Source organism: Salmo trutta, chromosome 16, assembly GCF_901001165.1.
Source record: "Salmo trutta chromosome 16, fSalTru1.1, whole genome shotgun sequence".
NCBI lineage: Eukaryota > Metazoa > Chordata > Actinopteri > Salmoniformes > Salmonidae > Salmo > Salmo trutta.
Window position 1 is genome coordinate 19,244,282 of NC_042972.1, and position 21,366 is coordinate 19,265,647.

Below are 21,366 nucleotides of genomic sequence, written 5' to 3' on the forward strand. Positions count from 1 at the left end.
TCCGTTTTGTTCGTGCGTTCAGATCACTATCCAAAGGCATAACGCGAGAGCGCAGTACCAGAGACGAAAAGTCAAATAGTTCCATTACCGTTCATAGAAACATGTCAAACGTTGTTTACAATCAATCCTTAGGGTATTTTTAAGATAAAACGTTGATAATATTCCAACCGGACAATAGCGTATTCATTCAAAAAGAAAAAGAAGGAGGGGCGCGCTTTCGGGCTGGCACATCACCAAGTCCTTTGTCCATAGTCAGTCCACTCATTGACTGTTCTCTGCCCAGTAACAGGAGAATGATGGAAAAACTTTCTGAAGGCTTTTGACAGCCAATGGAAGCCTTAGGAAGTGCAACGTGACCCCACAGACACTGTAGTTTTGATAGGGATTCAAAAGAAGAATTACAATTCTCAGATTTCCACACTTCCTGGTTGGATTTTTCTCAGGTTTTTGCCTGCCATATGAGTTCTGTTATACTCACAGACATCATTCAAACAGTTTTAGAAACTTCAGAGTGTTTTCTATCCACATCTACTAATAGTATGCAAATATTTGACTCTGGGCCTGAGTATTAGGCCGTTTACTCTGGGCACGCTTTTCATCCGAAATCGAAAATACTGCCCCCTATACCTTGACAGGTTAATGTACTGTTATTTTACCTCAGACGATCTTGTAGTAAGGATGCTAGCTTGCACTCCTAGCAGCTTACGCTAACAAGATAGCTGGATAGCATTTACTGCTAGTGAAGTTGCTAGCTAGCAAGTTAGCATAAACTAGCGCTAACTGGGCTAGTCATTGTCTAAATGACAGGTAGAAACACATTCATAACCATAAAGGGGTAACATTAACTAGCCCCCGGGGAACAGTTACCCCCTAGTATGGGTGGGGGCGAGTTGCCCCCAACACACTCATCCAACATATTACTACTTTACTCAAAAATGATCTACATTTTTCTCTCTTACCACAAAATCGTTTTGTTGAAATAGCTCCAAAAGTTGTGATGACACAGAGGACAGTTTTTGTTCAGCAAGAGCAAGAACAGGGGCTAGATACACCCTACTAGTTACACCCTGAGCGTGAAGAGTACGTTATCGGGAAACTAACAGTTTTGTCCGAAGGCACACTTCAAAGAATTGACAACTTCGTAGCTCTCTTTGGGACGCCTTTTTGCTCGGTTGAGATCAGCTGCAGTCGTTCTGGTTGATCTCGTTTTCTCTCAAATAGCCCTTGACCAATCACAATCTCTTGAGGGGCGAAAGGGTCCGGGACTACTGTACACGTTGGCCAGCCAGAGCACCACCACACAGATATTCAATGTTATTTATAACTGCACAAGTGTGAGACCGGGGCTGCATTCCTGGCTGTCGCGCAAACCCTCTCGCGGCTATTTCCCACAGATATTTGTGGTCTTTTTGAAAACTTTTTTGAAATCGCAAAGTACTCTTTTCCTCCTAGTGACAATATCAATTGTGATGAGAAATTCTTGTTTGTATTAAAATATATTTATTTTTTCATCTTTCACATTGAAATAATAATGCATTATTCAGTCCATGATAGAGATTATGTTTTGGTCAATAATCATTTAGGTCATTTACATAGGCTTACCACATTTAATTTCTACACTAATGTATAAACAGATAAGGAGAATATATTAAAATATATCTTTATTGTCCACTGGTTAGAACAACAATTTGTCTTCTGCCTTTCTCAACACCCACAGACACACACACACTCACTATGAGAGGCAGCAGGGCAGCACCCCTGGATGGAGAGCAAATGTTGGGTGTAGAGTGCCTTGCTTAAGGGCACAATGACAGGAGATGGTACATGGGATCAGAGAGCAGCGGCCTTCCAGCTGCCAGTTCAGTTCCATTTTTGTGTTGCCTGGCCCGGGGCTTAAAACGGTGAGCCTTCCAGCTGCTGGTCCGCCTCTCTAACCTCTAGGCAACTGCATATCATTCAAGTTTGTCCTATCTTGAGTTTTGATCCAGCAAATATTCCAATAGGCCTTTCAGACATTTCTATCTACAAATCATGAATTAAGAGTAAGATAAAGAACAATTGTTAAACATTTAATGTAGCCTACATAATAGTTCACACCCTGAAGGTGTAGGCCTATTGTAGGTTACTCACGGTGTATTGGCTCAATAAAAGCCCTCAGGACATCACCAAATACAATCCAAGGCTTCTGCATCCAACACGTTGCATGTCCAGTGTATTCAATGTGAATGTAAAGTTTGGGGTTATTGGGGTAATGATGGGGGCCGGTATTGTCTTAGTGGTTGGGGTAGATTAGATCTCAGCGTGACTGTTCTGCTGTAAAGGCACAGCCTGCGATCCAGTGACAACACACTTATGAGGCAGCTCCTTAATCAGGTACCCCCCTGAGTCTCTCCACAAAGGCATAAGTCCCCCAGACAGTCTCTGTGTAGCTTCCTTCAGACCCTATGTCCACCTATATCAGCCTCATGCCCTGTGGGCCCCATGGCCAGCTCAGCGAGGAGCCCCTGGCTCTGGGAGGGCAGGTGGAACATGGGCAGCCCTTGGAACAGCTCTGGGAGACCCCTCTCACTGCTGGGGGGCTTGACAGAATGGGCCTCAAAGTGCACCAGGAGGAAGCGCTCTCCAGCACAGCCCAGTTTGTGGTCTGCCTTGATGCAGCTCAGAGCGGCACTGAACACATCTGCATACGGGGAGGACAAGCCCTGGAGAAGCCCCTTATCCTCCCCCTCCCCCTCCACCTCCTCACCCCCCTCCTCCTTCTCCACACCCTGGTCTATATCCTTTCCCTGTTGGCCCTGCTGATCCCACTGTCGGACCCAGTCCTCTGTCCTCTCCCAGGCTGCCTGTGTCAGTACCAGTATTGCCCGGACCCCTTGACTGTCCAGGTGCTGCAGCTGGGAGTGCAGCCATGGCAGGGGCCCCAGAGAGCACAGCTCAGCCCGACTCCACAGGTCCACAGAGACACTGAAGCCCTGGGCACACAGAGAGGAACCGAGCTCACACACCAGCTCTGACACAGAGCCATCCACGTCCGGCGGGCTCAGCAGCACTATGTGTCCCCTGTTGGCTACTACAGAGTGAGGGATGGAGGGAGTGAGGGAGCGAGGGAGAGAGGGAGGGAAGGAAAGGAAGGAGGGATATAAGGAGGGAGGGAAGAAATTGAGGGAAGGGAGGGCAGGACGGAAGGAAGGAAGGAAGGCAGGAGGGAGGGCGGGAGGGAGGGAGGCAAAGGGCAGGGGGAGTTAGAAACATTCATTTTCCATTGTTTTGTCAATGATTATTGCTAGATGAATATGTATCTCCTTTATTTTCAGATTGTATATTTGAAGTATGAGAAACCTGCTTACGTCGACCACACTCCTTCTGGTACCATTCCCATGCCCACCCTGTTGGAGAGACAGAAATGTGATGTGAAACACACTGACATGGTTCTGTAACACAGAGTCTCCTGTGTCATTTCAAGTAAGAGTTGTTTGTCCTTTACAAAAAACCCTGGGCCATTGTCCACCCCCAAAATTCCTAACTGTAGTAAACACCCAGAAGTCAGTCAGAGACACATGAATGGAGCTATTGAGAGGAAAGGGAATCTGGGACACTGAGGAATACACGTAGTATAGGAAGGATCTTCATTCTCTTTCTCTAAATGTTTTATATTTTTTCAATCTTGTCTCATCGCTGCAACTTCCCAATGGGCTTGTGAGGCGAAGGTCAAGTAATGCATCCTCTGAAACATAACCCACCTAACCACGCTTCTTAACACCTGCCTACTTAATCCAGAAGCCAGCCGCACTAATGTGTCAGAGGAAACACCATTCAACTGATGACTGAGGTCAGCCTGCACCAATGTGTCAGAAGAAACACAGTTCAACTGATGACCAAGGTCAGCCTGCAGGAGCTACAAGGAGTCGCTAGAGCGTGATGAGCAAAGTAAAACCCCCGTGGTCAAACCCTCCCCTAACAACGCTGGGCCAATTGTGCGCCGCCCTATGGGACTCCCGATTACGGCTGGTTGTGATGCAGCCCAGGATCAAACCCAGGTCTGTAGTGACACCTCTAAGCACAGCGATGCAGTGCCTTAGACCGCTGCGCCACTCGGGAGGCACTCTTTCTCTACATGTTGATCTCCTTTAAAACTACTCCTATCTCTCTATTAAGACTGATTTGGTAGGAGGCAGAGAGCACACAGTGTAACACAACACAAACCTAACACAAGTTTAACACTTTTGGACTCTTTTGGTCTCTACACACAGTTCCTTTGCATGTGTGTAGTTGGGGAGAAGGACCAGAGTGACTCACGTTTCAGTTTACCATGCAGGAAATATAGACAAATTGCTGCTAGGACAGCCAGCATCAGGGACAGCAGGACCAACAGACTCCAGCGCCAGTGCCACCAATTGGCTGAGAGGGAGAAGTATGTATTTTATTGAGCATACAAATAAATACTTTATTGATGATACAGATTTGAAAATAAAAGCCATATTTTTAAACACCAAAAATCTGTGGCCAGGAAATCTAACTTGTATTAGTTTCAGTAGGATCCATATCAACTTTGATAATGATACTTCAGCCCTCTCCTAAAATACTCACAGTCAATGGGACAGAAGGGGCCAAGCTCACTGTTCTTCCCTTTTACCTTAACCTGGAGGGACGGAGACCCCACACACACACACACGCACACGCACACACATTTAACATAAAATGAGCTCTGATCATGACGCGACAGGATCCCAGTTCAATACTGGGGAACAACGAGAGTCAACCTGTAGAAGTTTCTTACCATCACACAGAGATCATGGCCAAGTACGACGTCCTCAAACACACCGGGCATCAACTAAAAGATATAACAAATGTATCTATCATTCAATCAAAATATGTCTTATTCATATCTCACCAGACCATAAAAAAGCCACAAGTAAAAAACAAAACAAACAATTGCTACAAATGATGAGAGTAACGTTATATCCCAACAACGAAAAGGTCACTAAAGACGCTCCAATAAAAAGCCGAAAAAATTATCAAAAGCATCAGTCAAATGGTTGGATATACGTACCCAGTGTCCCCTGCTGTTTTCCCTCCATATGTCATCTGACAGACGCTGCCTAAAGGCAACCAGCTCTGTGCACCTGTCCATGTCCAAGCCTGCCTCTTTCTGGCAGGGCCACACTTCTGCCTCCACCCTACAGGGGGCAGTCAGGTTCCAGGATAGCATGGTACCACCACTGTTCATTTGGCCCTGCACCACAGATACTGACACATTCTCCCATACATTCCTCTGCAACAACTCTGGTGGAGAGAGATAAAGGTATAGTATACCATACTTTATAGTGGAGTTATAGATGCAATGGGAATCAACTTCATGGCCCACATTCATTACTGTCATAGTGTAACACAGGTGTAACAAGAAGGAAGCTGCATGGTTCTTCTCTTACCAGTGTGGTTTCTAAAGGGACAGCTAATGGATCGATGAGACCTCTTGTCTCCTTTATTCCACCACACCTGAAACACACACACACACACACACACACACACACACACACACCGATTAACATACACCTCAAACACACACACAACCAATTAGCACACCTGAAACACACACCCCTATTAACACACACTGATTAATACACACCTGAAACACAGACACAATTAACACACACCTGAAACACACACACACGCCGATTACTAAAACACACACAGAAACAGGGAGCAACACAAAAGGGATAGCCTTGTCTCTTACACTGAGTTGGATGTGTCTAGTAACAGCACTACTGACAAAAGTACTGTAGGCCTAATCCAGATTGAGCTTCTGAGTGGCGCGGTGGTCTAGCACTGCATCTCAGTGCAAGAGGTGTCACTACAGTCTTTAGTTCAAATCCAGGCTGTGTCACATCTGGCTATGATTGGGAGTCCCATAAGGTGATGCACAATTGGCCCAGTGTCATCTGGGTTTGGCTGGGGTATGCTGTCATTGTAAATAAGAATTTGTTCTTAAATGACTTGCCTAGTTAAATAAAAAAAAATTGTAATGAAAAAGGGTGAAGTAAAATCAGTACCTGGAAGCACATGCAGGGGGTGACAGAGTGCAGTGGAATGGTACTCTCCTTACAGGTCTGTAAGACAACAAGCAACATGCTATCATTGGGAAGGGTGAAAGTCTCAGAAAATTGTTGCATATTAACTGAGTTTAAATGAATGCCAAGTACAACACGGACCCTGCACACTCCGTTATCTTCATGTTGTAGGCACATTTCCAGTGGGTAGGGGCTGTCATCTGCCTTGTTGACTTGCAGCCTCACCTCATTATTTTCTTGATCAATCAGAGTGCTGAAACTGGGGACTGACAGACACACTGGCCAATTAGAGAGCAGAAAAATGTCTCTTTCTCTCTTCAAATAAACCAGAATCATTATGGAAAAACAGAACAAATGGCCATGAACAAACTATTTATTGGTTTGGATAGTCCCCTACAGATGGTTAATATACGCTCAACTGACTATCAGCAAACTGTTCAACTACTTTAATTATGCACTAGCCCTAACACTAGTCTTAACTCTAACCCTAACTCTAACACTAACACTAGTTTTAAACCTAATTCTAACTCTAACTCTAATCCTTGACATAGCCCTAGGCAAGATGTTGCATTTCAACAGGGAGGCAATCGATAATGAAATTAGCATAATACAAAAATCCCCATAAAAATCTGTCAGTTGAATCTAGACATATCTGTTTTTTGCATTGGATGCATCACAATCCACCGCATCCGCTTATGTCGCACTTACGCATCCGCGGTGAAAGGTAACAGAGCTAAGGAGGTGTTTGTCAGACCATGAGACATCCCGAAAATCAGTCTTCTCACAAAATCATCTGTAGCGTCCAAACTATTATGACCCCTCTATGGAAAGATGAGACTCTCACGAACATGATGGTGTTCTCCGTTTTGCTCTACAACCCCGAAAATCGTCTGAAGGGGACTGAAGGGGTCTGAAGTCAGTACAGCCGATCTGCCAACTTCTGTCTGTAGCGTCCGAACAGTGTGGGCTACACACTCATTTGACTCCACTATGCAAAGGTGACACTCTCATGAACACGTACATGTCGGTTTTGTTCTAGGAGGCCCACATGTGTCACAAGACTCGTTTGAAGGTCCCCCAGTACCAAAAATATTGGCACCCTTGCACTTTTTTAACATAATGCACTATAATGCACCACAATATAAAAATCACTAATTCAACCAGTTTGAATAGGGAAAAGGACTCATTCTCCTGTTTTGTATCGCTGTGTGTACCGCAATGAGCAAGAAAACTAGATCATTATCTGAGGTCAGACACATGATTGCAGCCAGGCGTGGACAATCTCAAGGCTACAGGTCCATCTCCAGAGACCTTGATGTTCCTGTTTCCAACTTATCAATAAGTTTTAAGACCCATCCCACTGTAGCCAACCTCCCTGGACATGGCCGCAAGAGAGAACTTTGAAGATTGCAGCGAAGGATTGTTTGAATGGTTAGGAAAGTACCTCGATCAACTGCCACACAGATTCAAGCTGATCTTCAGACACAAGGTACGCCAGTTTCAACTCGCACCATCCGTTGCCAACTCAATGAAAGGGGGTTAGATGGTAGGAGACCCAGGAGGACCCCACTGCTGAGAGAGAGACATAAGAAAGCCTGACTTAATTTCCCAAAACATATCTGAGCATGTCAACATCCACCTGGGAGAATGTCCTGTGGACAGATGAGACCAAATTAGAGCTTTTTGGTAAAGCACACCATCTCTATGTTTACAGTAAACAAAATTAGGCCTTAAAAAATAACAGCTTCCATACAATCAAACATGGAGGAGGTTCAGAGATGTTCTGGGGTTGCTTTGCTGCCTCTGGCACTGGGTGCCTTGAATGTGCACATGGTATCATGAAAACTTGAAAAATATCAAGGCATTCCTAGACTTCCGGCACTCGCTTCGCGTTCCTCGGAAACTATTCCGTTTTTTGTTTTTATATGTATTATTTCTTACATTGTTACCCCAGGAAATCGTACGTTTTATTACATACAGCCGGGAGGAACTGTTGGATATAAGAGCAACATCAACTTACCAACATTACGACCAGGAATACAACTTTCCCAAGCGATCGTCTGTTTGGTCCACCACCCAGGACAATGGATCGGATCCCAGCCGATGACCCAAAACCACGGCGCCGCAGAGGGGCAGATGGAGCGGTCTCCTTGTCAGGCTCTGTAGACGGGCACATTGTGCACCGCTCCCGAGTACACTACTCGCCAATGTCCAGTCTCTTGACAACAAGGTAGACAAAATCCGAGCAAGGGTTGCCTTCCAGAGAGACATCAGAGATTGTAACGTTCTTTGTTTCACGGAAACATGGCTCACTCAGGATACGTTATCAGAGTCGGTATAGCCACCTGGTTTCTTCATGCATCACGCCGACAGAAACAAACATCTCTCTGGTAAGAAGAAGGGCGGGGTGTATGCCTTATGATTAACAAGACGTGGTGTGATCATAACAACATACAGGAACTCAAGTCCTTTTGTTCACCTGACATAGAATTCCTTACAATCAAATGCCGACCGCAATAACTACCAAGATAATTCTCTTCGATTATAATCACAGTCGTGTATATCCCCCCCAAGAAGACACATAGACGGCCCTGAAAGAACTTCATTGGACTTTATGTAAACAGGAAACCACATATTCTGAGGCTGCATTTATTGTAGCTGGGGATTTTAATAAGGCTAATCGGAAAACAAGGCTCCCTAAATTTTATCAGCATATCGAATGCACAAACCGGGCTGGCAAAACACTGGATCATTGTTACTCTAACTTCCGCGATGCATACAAAGCCCTGTCCCGCCCTCCTTTCGGAAAATCTGACCAAGACTTAATTTTGTTGCTCCCAGCCTATAGACAGAAACCAAAACAGGAAACACCCGTGCTCAGGTCTGTATAACGCTGGTCTGACCAATCGTATTCCGCGCTTAACGATTACTTCAACCACGTGGACTGCGATATTTACATTTACGTCATTTAGCAGACGCTCTTGTCCAGAGCGACTTACAAATTGGTATATTCACCTTATGATATCCAGTGGAACAACCACTTTACAATAGTATATATATATCTTTTTTTGGGGGGGGGGGGTAGAAGGATTACTTTATCCTATCCCAGGTATTCCTTAAAGAGGTGGGGTTTCAGGTGTCTCCGGAAGGTGGTGATTGACTCCGCTGTCCTGGCGTCGTGAGGGAGCTTGTTCCACCATTGGGGTGCCAGAGCAGCGAACAGTTTTGACTGGGCTGAGCGGGAACTGTGCTTCCGCAGAGGTAGGGGGGCCAGCAGGCCAGAGGTGGATGAACGCAGTGCCCTTGTTTGGGTGTAGGGACTGATCAGAGCCTAAAGGTACGGAGGTGCCGTTCCCCTCACAGCTCCGTAGGCAAGCACCATGGTCTTGTAGCGGATGCGAGTTTCAACTGGAAGCCAGTGGAGTGTGCAGAGGAGCGGGGTGACATGAGGAGAGAACTTGGGAAGGTTGAACACCAGACGGGCTGTGGCGTTCTGGATGAGTTGTAGGGGTTTAACCTCTTACATCTAGGGGGCAGTAATTTCACGGCTGGATAAAAAACGTACCCGATTTAATCTGATTATTAGTCCTGCCCAGAAACTGGAATATGCATATAATTATTAGCTTTGGAGAGAAAACACTCCAAAGTTTCTGAAACTGTTTGAATGGTGTCTGTGAGTATAACAGAACTCCTATGGCAGGCAAAAACCTGAGATGCTTCTGTTCAGGAAGTACCCTGTCTGAACATTTCTTGCCCTTCTTGATTCTCTCTATCGTTTACAAAGGATCTCTGCTCTTACGTGACACTTCTCACGTCAACAATGGAGTCTCACAGCCCGGGAAAAACAGGAATGATGTCATTCAAAGCCCTGGCTGAAGCACACGAGAGCAAAAGCTGAGTGGTCAGTCAATGGACTAAGCCTTAGGCGCGTGACACGCCCCGCCCCCGGCTTTCGGTTTTTTCCTCAGTTTACAGACAGGCAGATTCCCGGTCGGAATATTATCGCTTCTCTACGAGATAAATTGCATAAATAATGGTTTTAAACAGCGGTTGACATGCTTCGAAGTACGGTAATGGAATATTTCGAAATTTTTTGTCATATTTTGCGTCATGCTCGTGGCCGAGATTTAGCGTTGGGATAGTGTCTAGAACGCACGAACAAAACGTCGCTGTTTGGATATAACGATGGATTATTTGGGACCAAACCTACATTTGTTATTGAAGTAGAAGTCCTGGCAGTGTATTCTGATGAAGAACAAGCAAGGTAAGAACATTTTTCTTATAGGAAATGTGATTTTGGTGAAGGCTACACTGGGTGGGTGTCTAAATAGCTAGCCCTGTAACGCCGGGCTATGTACTTACATTATTGCAAAATGTGCTTCATCCGAAAAGCTATTTTAAAATCGGACATATCGAGTGCATAGAGGAGTTCTGTATCTATAATTCTTAAAATAATTGTTATGCTTTTTGTGAACGTTTATCGTGAGTAATTTAGTAAAATCACCGGAAGTGTTCGGTGGGAATGCTAGTTCTGAACGTCACATGCTAATGTAAAAAGCTGGTTTTTGATATAAATATGAACTTGATTGAACAGACATGCATGTATTGTATAACACAATGTCCTAGGTGTGTCATCTGATGAAGATCATCAAAGGTTAGTGCTGCATTTAGATATGGTTTGGGTTTATGTGACATGATATGCTAGCTTGAAAAATGGCTGTGTGATTATTCCTGGCTGGGTACTCTGCTGACATAATCTAATGTTTTGCTTTCGCTGTAAAGCCTTTTTGAAATCGGACAGTTTGGTTAGATAAAGGAGAGTCTTGTCTTTAAATAGCTGTAACATAGTCATATGTTTGAAAAGTGTAAGTTTTCGGATTTAGAGGAGTTTGAATTTCGCGCCCCGCCCATCATTGGATATTGGAGCAGACGTTCCGCTAGCGGAACGTGTAGATGTAAGAGGTTTGGCACAGGCAGGGGGCCTCACCAACAGTGCGTTGCAGTAATCCAGACGGGAGATGACAAGTGCCTGGATTAAGACCTGTGCCGCTTCCTGTGTAAGGCAGGGTCGTACTCTGTTCCGCATAGCGTCGGACAATAACATTGATGAATACGCTGATTCGGTGAGCGAGTTTATTAGCAAGTGCATCGGTGATGTTGTACCCACAGTGACTATTAAAACCTTCCCCAACCAGAAACCATGGATTGATGGCAGCATTCGCGCAAAACTGAAAGCGCGAACCATTGCTTTTAATCAGGGCAAGGCGACTGGAAACATGACCGAATACAAACAGTGTAGCTACTCCCTCCACAAGACAATCAAACAAGCTAAGCGTAAGTATAGAGACAAAGTAGAGTTGCAAATCAACGGCTTAGACACGAGAGGTATGTGGCAGGGTCTACAGTCAATCACGGACTACAAAAAGAAAACCAGCCCCGTCGCGGACCACGATGTCTTGCTCTCAGACAAACTAAACAACTTCTTTGCTCGCTTTGAGGACAATACAGTGCCACCGACACGGCCCTCTACCAAAACCTGCGGGCTCTTCTTCACTGCAGCCAACGTGAGTAAAACATTTAAACGTGTTAACCCTCGCAAGGCTGCTGGCCCAGGCGGCATCCTTAGCCGTGTCCTCAGAGCATACGCAGACCAGCTGGCTGGTGTGTTTACGGACATATTCAATCAATCCTTATCCCAGTCTGCTGTTCCCACATGCTTCAAGAGGGCCACCATTGTTCCTGTTCCCAAGAAAGCTAAGGTAACAGAGCTAAATGACTATTGCCCTGAAGCACTCACTCATATCACCTCCACCCTACCTGACACCCTAGACACCTCCACAGATGACACAATCACAATCACACTGCACACTGCCCTAACCCATCTTGACAAGAGGAATACCTATGTAAGAATGCTGTTCATCGACTACAGCTCAGCATTTAACACCATGGTACCCTCCAAACTCGTCATTAAGCTCGAGACCCTGGGTCTCGACCCCGCCCTGTGCAACTGGGTCCTGGACTTCCTGACGGGCCACCCCCAGGTGGTGAGGGTAGGAAACATCTCCACCCCGCTGATCCTCAACACTGAGGGCCCACAATTGTACAGTCTCAGCCCTCTCCTGTACTCCCTGTTCACCCATGACTGCGTGGCCATGCACGCCTACAACTCAATCATCAAGTTTTCAGACGACACTACAGTGATAGGCCTGATTACCAACAATGACGAGACGGCCTACAGGGAGGAGATGAGGGCCCTCGGAGTGTGGTGTCAGGAAAATAACCTCAAACTCAATGTCAACAAAACAAAGATAATCGTGGACTTCAGGAAACAGCAGAGGGTGCAGCCTATCCACGTCGACAGGACAGTAGTGGAGAAGGTGGAAAGTTTCAAGTTCCTCAGCGTACACATCACGGACAAACTGAAATGGTCCACCCACACAGACAGCGTGGTGAAGAAGGCGCAGCTGCGCCTCTTCAACCTCAGGAGGCTGAAGAAATTAGGCTTGTCACCAAAAATACTCACAAACTTTAACAGATGCACAATCGAGAGCATCCTGTTGGGCTGTATCACCGCCTAGTACGGCAACTGCTCCGCCCACAACCATAAGGCTTTCCAGAAGGTAATGAGGTCTGCACAACGCATCACCGGGGGCAAACTACCTGCCCTCCAAGACACCTACACCACCCGATGTCACAGGAAGGCCAAAAAGATCATCAAGGACAACAACCACCCGAGCCACTGCCTGTTCACCCCAATATCATCCAGAAGGCGAGGTCAGTACAGGTGCATCAAAGCTGGGACCGAGAGACTGAAAAACAGCTTCTAACTCAAGGCCATCAGACTGCTAAACAGCCATCACTAACATTGAGTGGCTGCTGCCAACATACTGACTCAAATCTCTAGCCACTTTAATAATTAAAAATTGGATGTAATAAATGTATCACTAGTCACTTTAAACAATGCCACTATATGTAATGTTTACATACCCTGCATTACTCATCTCATATGTATATACTGTACTCTATACCATCTACTGCATCTTGCCTATGCTGTTCGGCCATCGTTCATCCATATATTTTTATACCTTATACACTTGTGTGTATATACACTTGTGTGTATAAGGTAGTTGATGTGAAATTATTAGATTACTTGTTAGATATTACTGCATGGTCAGATCTAGAAGCACACGCATTTCACTACACTTGCATTAACATCTGCTAACCATGTGTATGTGACAAATAAAATTAGATTTGATTTGATTTTGGAGCGCAATGTCAGACCCAGTGTCAGAAAGCTTGGTCTCAGTCGAAGGTCATGGGCCTTCCAGCAGGACAATGACCCCAAACACACTTCAAAAAGCACCCAGGGATGGTTCAAAACCAAACGCTGGACTGTTCTGAAGTGGCTAGCAATGAGTCCAGATCGAAATCCCATTGAAAACTTGTGGAGAGATCTGAAAACAGCAGTTGGGAGAAGGCACCCTTCAAATCTGGAAGAGCTGGAGCAGTGTGCACCAGAGGAGTGGGCCAAATTGCCAGCAGAGAGGTGCAGGGAGCTCATTGATGACTATAGGAAGCGCTTGATTGTAGTTATTTTGACTAAAGGCTGTGCTACCAAATATTACGTCTTGGGTGTCAATAACTTTGTCAATGCCATTTCTGTTCATTTTCTGATTTAAATGGATATGATATGTTCTGAATAATGTTCTGTAATATTTACAGTGAAATAAAGAATTGTGGAGACCAAATTCTTTGGTATACATCAATGTATTTTTAGGCAAAATTGTGAGTTAATTGAAAAAAGTGTAAGGGTGCCAATATTTATGGCCAAGACTGTGCATATAGAGACTGTTTAGTGGCAAAAATAAGGGGTTAAATACATGTAAAAAAAACAGCATTTATATATATATATATATATATATATATATATATATATATATATATATATATATATATATATACTGATCTTTCTTATATCTCTCAGATATAGAGCACACGCTTCAGAAAAAACTTCCTTTTGAATTTTTTGGGGGGACTATCTGTTGTTCCATGTAGTGAGTCTGTTAATCAATCCGTTTGTAAGGGCTAGTAGCAGGAAGGCCAAAACTAATTTTTCATCAAATTATTTTGAAATATATAAATATATACTTCATAGGGTCTTACAATTCTAAATCAAATAGCTAAATGATCCTTGGTATGACCTTCTTAAAACAATTCCAAATAGCTTAGTAGAACCCCCCTCCCCCGGCTTAGGCAGGGCTTAGACTCTTATGGGTTAATCATCTATAGAGGACTATCCATTAAAGTGAGTAGAATAGAAATGGAACCCGATTGAATGCTGTACAGTACTTTCTGTTTTTACTTCTTGCTTTACTGCTATGGTTACGCTCCCGAATAGGGATACCCATTCTAGTAATTCTATTTATATGGTAATAACAACATAGGAACCATAGAAGCAAGCAAATGTATAACATAGAGCATGTAACTCACTGTCACACTCTTCTACAACCCCCTGTGCAGCAGATGAGCATACTAAGGGCAGATAGGACAAATAATGATCAGATTTCAAAAGTTCAGAGGATCAATTACTAACAAATATGTATTGACAGTCAAAGCAATGACATAAGATGTTAGATCACTATGGGAAATGCAATACCTTCATCCACCGAGGGAAGCACCACTTTAGAGTGGTGGGAACAAACATACACAGTCACCTGACTGTTGAAGGACACTGCGTTATCTTTAAGCAGCAGTGACAGCCATGCCTGCTGGGTGTAGATGAACATAGAAATGAATCACAAAACACACACACATGCACCCACGCATGGACACACACAGACGCACGCACACACACACGCACGCACGCACGCATGCACACACACACACACGCATGCACGCACACACACACACACATACGGAATGTACCTTGGATGTAGCTTGCCCATCCAGAGCAGCAGGGATCACTGTGAACTCCAGAATCTTGCACATGTCCATTTCTAGCTCTGGTACGTTGTAACATACATTCACATATGATGCTGAAACAGAGAACCCAGTAGGCTGCAGGAGTGAGGATAGCGTGACTTACTGACACAAGATGAGAGTATTTTAGATAAACCATGCATTACAAGCTAATACAGGTGCACTCTACCAAACTGTTGTCTTTTTCAATTTTAACAGCAGCATAAAAAAATGGGGTTTAGAGTGTTCACACACCTGTCTGGTGGTTTCTGGGATGGATGTCAAGGTGAATGTGTATGCAGGGTCTGCATGCTGTGCCCTGTCTGCAGCACAGCACCGGCTGCACCTCCAGACCCCTGTGATCGACAGGACACTCTGGGATCAGAACCACAGCACCTGCCTTCACTGTGCAGTTAGAGAGACCCTGATGAGAGACAAGGTAAACAGTCACTACACAACTACCGTTGTTGTATGCAAGTATTATACTCTATTCATCCATACATACACAGTAACTATACACCTACCGATTAGTACCCTACCGTGTTCAACCTAGTGACGTGCAGTCAGGGTAGGCAAGTTAGCAAGTGCCTACCCTGTGATAATTGAATCAAAATAACTGTTATGAAAATCCAAATAAAAAAATATAATAAAAAATACATTTTCTCAAGAACAAACAAATATCTAATGTTTTTTCTCAATGATTCTGGTGGTTTGTACGCTGAAAATACCAACATTTGCTAAAACTGCATAAGAAACACTCAAGAGAAGTGCCAGGGTATGCATCACTGATTGCCGGATGCAGTGCCTACCTTCCCCTTCATTGAAACGCATTCAAATCACATTCCTGACTCTTTTCACTGTTGATGGAAAGAGCAAGCACTGCATAGTACCTATGGCGCTAGCTAGATTCATTTTATTGAGAGAATTTCATAGTTTGCACATGTGTATTGCCTTAAAAATGTTTTTGTATATCAGAGATAGTCACCTCTTCCTCTCTGTGGATATACAGTGCTTATGGTTGTGTTTACATAGTTTGGCACTGTCATCCCCTGAGTGTCAACTAACATTAATGAAGTTAACTAGCTAGCATACACAATAACTTAACAACATTGATATCATCCAGAAGGGTAGATGAATGGATTTAATTTACAAGTGAAGACAGGCCTTAAAGCATTTTCCTTTGCAATTAGCAGGTCATTGTTGAACGAACATGAGAAAAACTGGTTTATTGCAAATGTGTAAAACATATGTAACTTGCTCCATCATTACCAGTCGCATGGACCAGAACATACATTTAAGCTATATATACTGTAGAAAAGAGAAGATTTTAAGCTTCATAACGATATCAAACGTGTATCAACTGTCAAAACTCTGATTAGTTGTTAAGAGAAAATCATCCCAGAAATGTGCTGTAATTTTTCAGTACAGGCTTCATTCTTTTCATTCTGTCAATTAAATTCGTATTGTGGAGTAACTACAATGTTGTTGATCTATCCTTAGTTTTCTCCTATCATGGCCATTAAACTCTGTAACTATTTTAAAGTCACCATTGACCTCATGGTGAAATGCCTGAGCGGTTTCCTTCCTCTCCAGCAACTAAGTTAGGAAGGACGCCTGTATCTTCGTAGTGACTGGGTTTATTGATAATTTAAGTGTAATTAATAACTTCACCATGCAATAATCCAGGTAGAGCGGAGCGGGAGCAGACGTGACAGACAGATCTCCCACAAGGCCAAAAATGGGGACCCGAACCCTCCAAGATCCCCCACAGTTCCCCAAGAGCTGCCCCTCAACCAGCCATGACCCCTCCCACAGTCCCCCCCCAAATAAAATACAAATACAAATAATTCAATTCCCCACCCCCAAGAATCCCCCCAATGCACCAACAACCAAGAAAATGAACTAAAGAGAAAAAAGAAAAAGACAAAGGAAAACAGAAAACAACAATTCAAAAAACAAAGGACACCGAGAACAACTAAAAACATAACAGCAAGGCCAACTATATATATGTTTGAGTGCATGTCTGACACTATTTACATGTGTGTGTGTCCATGTGTATGTGCAGGCTACCTGAGGGCAATACCAAAATAAATGGTCTATTGATTCTGTATCCTCACAACAAAATCTGCAGAGCTTCGATGGTTTTATGCCCCAAACATTCAACATTTTGTTGGTGGTTTGAGTTCTATATAATAATTTTAGCTGAAAAGCATGAAGTCTTGAATCTTGCATCGTTTTATATATCAACTCATACACCCTGTACCATGGAATCCCTTACATCAAAAATCTCTTCCCAACTATTTTGCAATCTGTATGGCACAGTTGTCAACATCTTGGTCCTCAAACTAAAATGGTATACTTTCCTATTTATGCTATTTTTATTCGTCCACAAGTTTTGATCCTTTATATTGGGCAGACAGACCAGTTCCCTACCTCCTTCCGCAGCCACCTGCCTCCTCCATTTTTGGGGTAATGCTGTAATCAATTGGTTGTACTCTTGGATTGAGCAGACCTTCCCATACAATTCTGATAACTCCATGAAAGACATAACTCTACCATTACAATTTACAATATCATTTAAGAACAAAATACCCCTTTCAAACATCTTTCCCATCAATAAAGGTATTTTGTCAATCAGCATATTTGAGTTCAGCCATAATATTTGTTGTAATATTTGTTCTGTCTTTTCAGGGGGATGAAATTGAAATTGTAGCCAGCTTTGCAATGCTTGTTTGAAAAAGTGAGATACTTTGAAAAAAGTATCATTTTCAATGAATCGAAAATGAGACATGGCAATCTGCACAAAGGCAAAAAGGCCATTTTTTAAACAATGGATGAGCTTTTCTTAGTAATCTGCTGGAGAACCATTTAGGGTTCAAGTAAAACTTTGAATAAGTGAAGCTTTTAGAGAGAGGTTTAGTGCTTTTATATTTAATAATCTCAACCCACCCAATTCATATTCATTATATAGATAGGCACGATTTATTTTGTCTGGTTTAGTGTTCCAGATAAAGCAAAATCTTTTTTGCTCATATGATTTGAAAGACATATCATCAGGAGTAGGCAGCGCCATAAGTAAGTGAATAAACTGAAATATGACTAAGGAGTTAATCAGGGCAATTTTTCCATAAATAGACAGATATTTACCTCTCCATGATTATATTATATATTTTGTGATATGAATACCAAGTATATCTACTTCACCGTCAGCCCATTTTATAGGTAAACTGCAGGGTAATGTAAAAGTTTTATTTTTTAAAGATCCAATACGTAATATTGTACACTTATCATAACTAGGTTTAAGTCCAGAGAGTCCAGAAAAGTTATCTAGATCTTCAATGAGACATTGCAGGGATCTAGCTTGCGGACTTAATATAAAACTTGAGTCATCGGCATAGATGGACAACTTTGTTTTTAAGCCTTGGATTTCTAATCCTCTAATGTTGTGATTGGATCTGATTTTAATAGCTAGCATTTCGATGGCCATAACGAATAGATATTGTGACAGCGGAAAAACCCTTGTTTAACTCCTCTTGACAATTGAAAACTCTCTGAGAAGTAGCCACTATTTACTATTTTATACCTAGGGTTGCTATACATTACTTTTACACATTTTATAAGAGAATCACCGAAATGTTTAAAATTCAGGCATTTATAAATAAAATCCAGTCTTTCTTTATCAAAGGCCTTTTCAAAATCCGCTATAAATACCAGGCCTGGCTTCTTAGATGTTTCATGATGTTCTATTATTTCTAGTAGTTGTCGTATATTATCTCCAATGTATCATCCATGTAAAAAAACCTGTCTGATCAGGATGAACAATACCTGATTAAACCTTTTAAATTCTGAGTGCCCTGCACTTTGCTAGTATTTTTGCATCACAACATTGAAGTGTAAGGGGCCTCCAGTTTTTTAGATAGACTGGATCTTTCTATTTGCCATCTGCGTCTTGTTTTAATAATAGAGAAATCAGACCTTCCTACTGAGTACTTGACAGACTACCATTTCTAAAGGAGTAGTTAAAACAAGCTAACAATGGCACTAACAACTAAACAAAAGGGTTAGGGTTAGTGGTTAGAGCATTAGGTCAGTAACCGAAAGATCGAATCCCAGAGCTGACAAGGTAAAAATCTGTCAATAATCTGTCAATAATGTAGTATATCAAAAAAGGCTTGATATACCTCTATTGGAATGCCATCAAGCCCTGGGGATTTTCCAGACTGAAAGGATTTAATAGCCTCAAAAAGTTATTCCTCTGTAATTTGGCCTTTGCACTGACCTTTCTGTACATTTGTTAAGTATCAAAAATGTTTATTATTTAGAACGAATTCAACGTTTCTTTCTTCTAAGGCACACTTTCTCTGTTCCGTTCCCATCTCTCTTTCCTCTCCCTCATTTCTGTGTCAGACTCCTTAACTCTCTCTCTCTCTCCCTCTCTCTCTCTCTCTCTCTCTCTCGTTCTCTCTCTTTCTCTCACACACACCTTGATTGTTGACCTCTCGTAATCATGATCATTAGTTTATTACCTTTGAGCAGGTGAAGTGTTCACTCTTATAGTCAAGCATCTCCAACTCCAAAGCTGAAGCGAAAATCTGGATCGGGAGAAGGATTGCAAGCGACCACCACAAAAACATTGCTTTCATAATTTTCCTCAAATTTTACACATTCAGAGGTTTGTACCATTTGGATCCTCAAGCACTTGTTTCCTTCATCTGTGATTATCAACTGTTGTCAGATATGTCCACACACAATCCCATCAGCACGCCTCTGTGCTTCTGGCGACACATGGAAAACAAGTTGAGCAAGTACAAAAACCAAGTTAGTTGAGCAAGTCCTATTTCCTGGCATTGGGCTTTGTTAGAAGTCCAGACTGATGCCAACTTCCTGATGTCAGACACCAGCCTGTGTTGAAGAATTGAGGGGATTACCTGAGGGAAACAGAGAGAATAAAGTGCTGCCTGTAAACTAAGATTAGATAGACATTTGTGACATGCCTTGCTCAATTTCAACTGGTACAGTAAAAATGAACGACAGCCTAGCCATGATAGAATGAGAGAATTGCTTAACCATGTAATTTAATATAATATACACTGAGTATACAAAACATTAGGAACACCTTCCCCAACTGATTATAGTGTGTGAATTGCCCATTTATATAATTGGCACAAAAAAAGGGTTGGATTGTTCAGCAACATGAGCAGTAAATGCTAACACAGCTTTGGTGATGAAAGGTATGTTACGGAGGTGGCTGCATATCTATTAGAAGCTGCCCCCATACATTGCATTACACACTGAGTATACCAAACATTAGGAACACCTTTCTAATATTGAGTTGCACCCCCCCCCCCTCCCCCACTTTATGACCTCAGAACAGCCTCATTTTGTCAGGGCATGGACTCCACATGTTGTGGAAAGCATTCCACAGGGATGCTGGGCCATGTTGACTCAAATGCTTCCCAAAGTTGTGTCAAGTTGGCTGGATGTCCTTTGGGTGGTGGACCATCCTTGATACACACAGGAAACTTATGAGCGTCAAAAACCCAGCAGTGTTAGAGTTCTTGACACAAACCGGTGCACCTGGCACCTACTACCATACCCCATTCAAAGGAACCTCAATCTTTTGTCTTGCCCATTGACCCTCTGAATGGCACACATACATAATCCATGTCTCAATTGTCTCAAGGCTTAAAATGTTTCTTTAACATGACGTCTCCCCTTCATCTACACTGATTGTAGTGGATTTAACAAGTGACATCGATAAGGGATCATAGCTTTCACCCAGATTCACCTGGTCAGTCTATGTCATGAAAAGAGCAGGTTTTCTTAATGTTTGGTACACTCAGTGTCTATCACATGTAGTATGTTATTCTAATCAGTGGTTACATGAGTATACATGTGTAATACTTACAGCATAGATATTTTCTCTTCACATCCATCTGTCAGAGTATATTACATTCCTTGATTGAAAAAGCTACAACTCTCCGCAGTAAGGGAATACAGTGATTATGTATCCAGTGAAATCCAACAGTTTCATTGTTAGTGTGCTCTGTCAATGCCAGGTAACTGGTATTTGGTAGGTTGAGTCATGTGGTGATTGTCTCTCAACCATGGCATGATCCCTCCCCTCTGTGTCCTTGTCCAGCACCCCCCCCCCCCCCCCCCCACCGTGTCCTTGTCCAGCCCCCCCTTCTCCCAACAGACACACACACACACACACACACACACACACACACACACACACACACACACACACACTACAACCCAAAAAGCAGTGACATAAAACCCATGGTAATAGACAAGGCAACGCAGCAGTAATATCCAGCAGGAACCCTGCTTGTTT

At 43.1% G+C, this 21,366-nt stretch overlaps 1 protein-coding gene across 2 annotated transcripts; it reads right to left on the minus strand.

Moving 5' to 3' along the window:
• Window positions 1–1,483: 1,483 nt before the first annotated feature.
• Window positions 1,484–21,123, minus strand: LOC115150233 (uncharacterized). 2 transcript variants are annotated; one of them, XM_029693317.1, is made up of 15 exons: window positions 20,935–21,123; window positions 19,553–19,954; window positions 15,282–15,450; window positions 14,994–15,103; window positions 14,725–14,833; window positions 14,559–14,600; window positions 6,210–6,334; window positions 6,051–6,107; window positions 5,430–5,496; window positions 5,051–5,283; window positions 4,778–4,831; window positions 4,588–4,639; window positions 4,297–4,398; window positions 3,348–3,386; window positions 1,484–3,070 (listed from the first exon to the last, which is right to left on the minus strand). In XM_029693317.1, exons 2-15 carry the CDS (start codon window positions 19,667–19,669, stop codon window positions 2,436–2,438), a joined length of 1,911 nt encoding a protein of 636 aa, XP_029549177.1. In that variant the 5' UTR covers window positions 19,670–19,954; window positions 20,935–21,123; the 3' UTR covers window positions 1,484–2,435. The 2 variants fall into 2 exon arrangements, with proteins under 2 accessions (XP_029549177.1, XP_029549176.1); XM_029693316.1 differs by having other exon boundaries at window positions 14,725–14,836.
• Between the last annotated feature and the right edge of the window lie 243 nt (window positions 21,124–21,366).

What these genes read in the sequence shown, in the direction of transcription:
- LOC115150233 (XM_029693316.1), bottom strand. Translation starts at nt 19,669, where the DNA reads ATGAAAGCAATGTTTTTGTGGTGGTCGCTTGCAATCCTTCTCCCGATC. An exon ending in GCTTCCCTCGGTGGATGAAG is followed by an intron (nt 14,601 to 14,724) that starts GTATTGCATTTC and finishes ATCTGCCCTTAG; the next exon opens with TATGCTCATCTGCTGCACAG. An exon ending in CCCCTTCTGTCCCATTGACT is followed by an intron (nt 4,399 to 4,587) that starts GTGAGTATTTTA and finishes TCTCCCTCTCAG; the next exon opens with CCAATTGGTGGCACTGGCGC.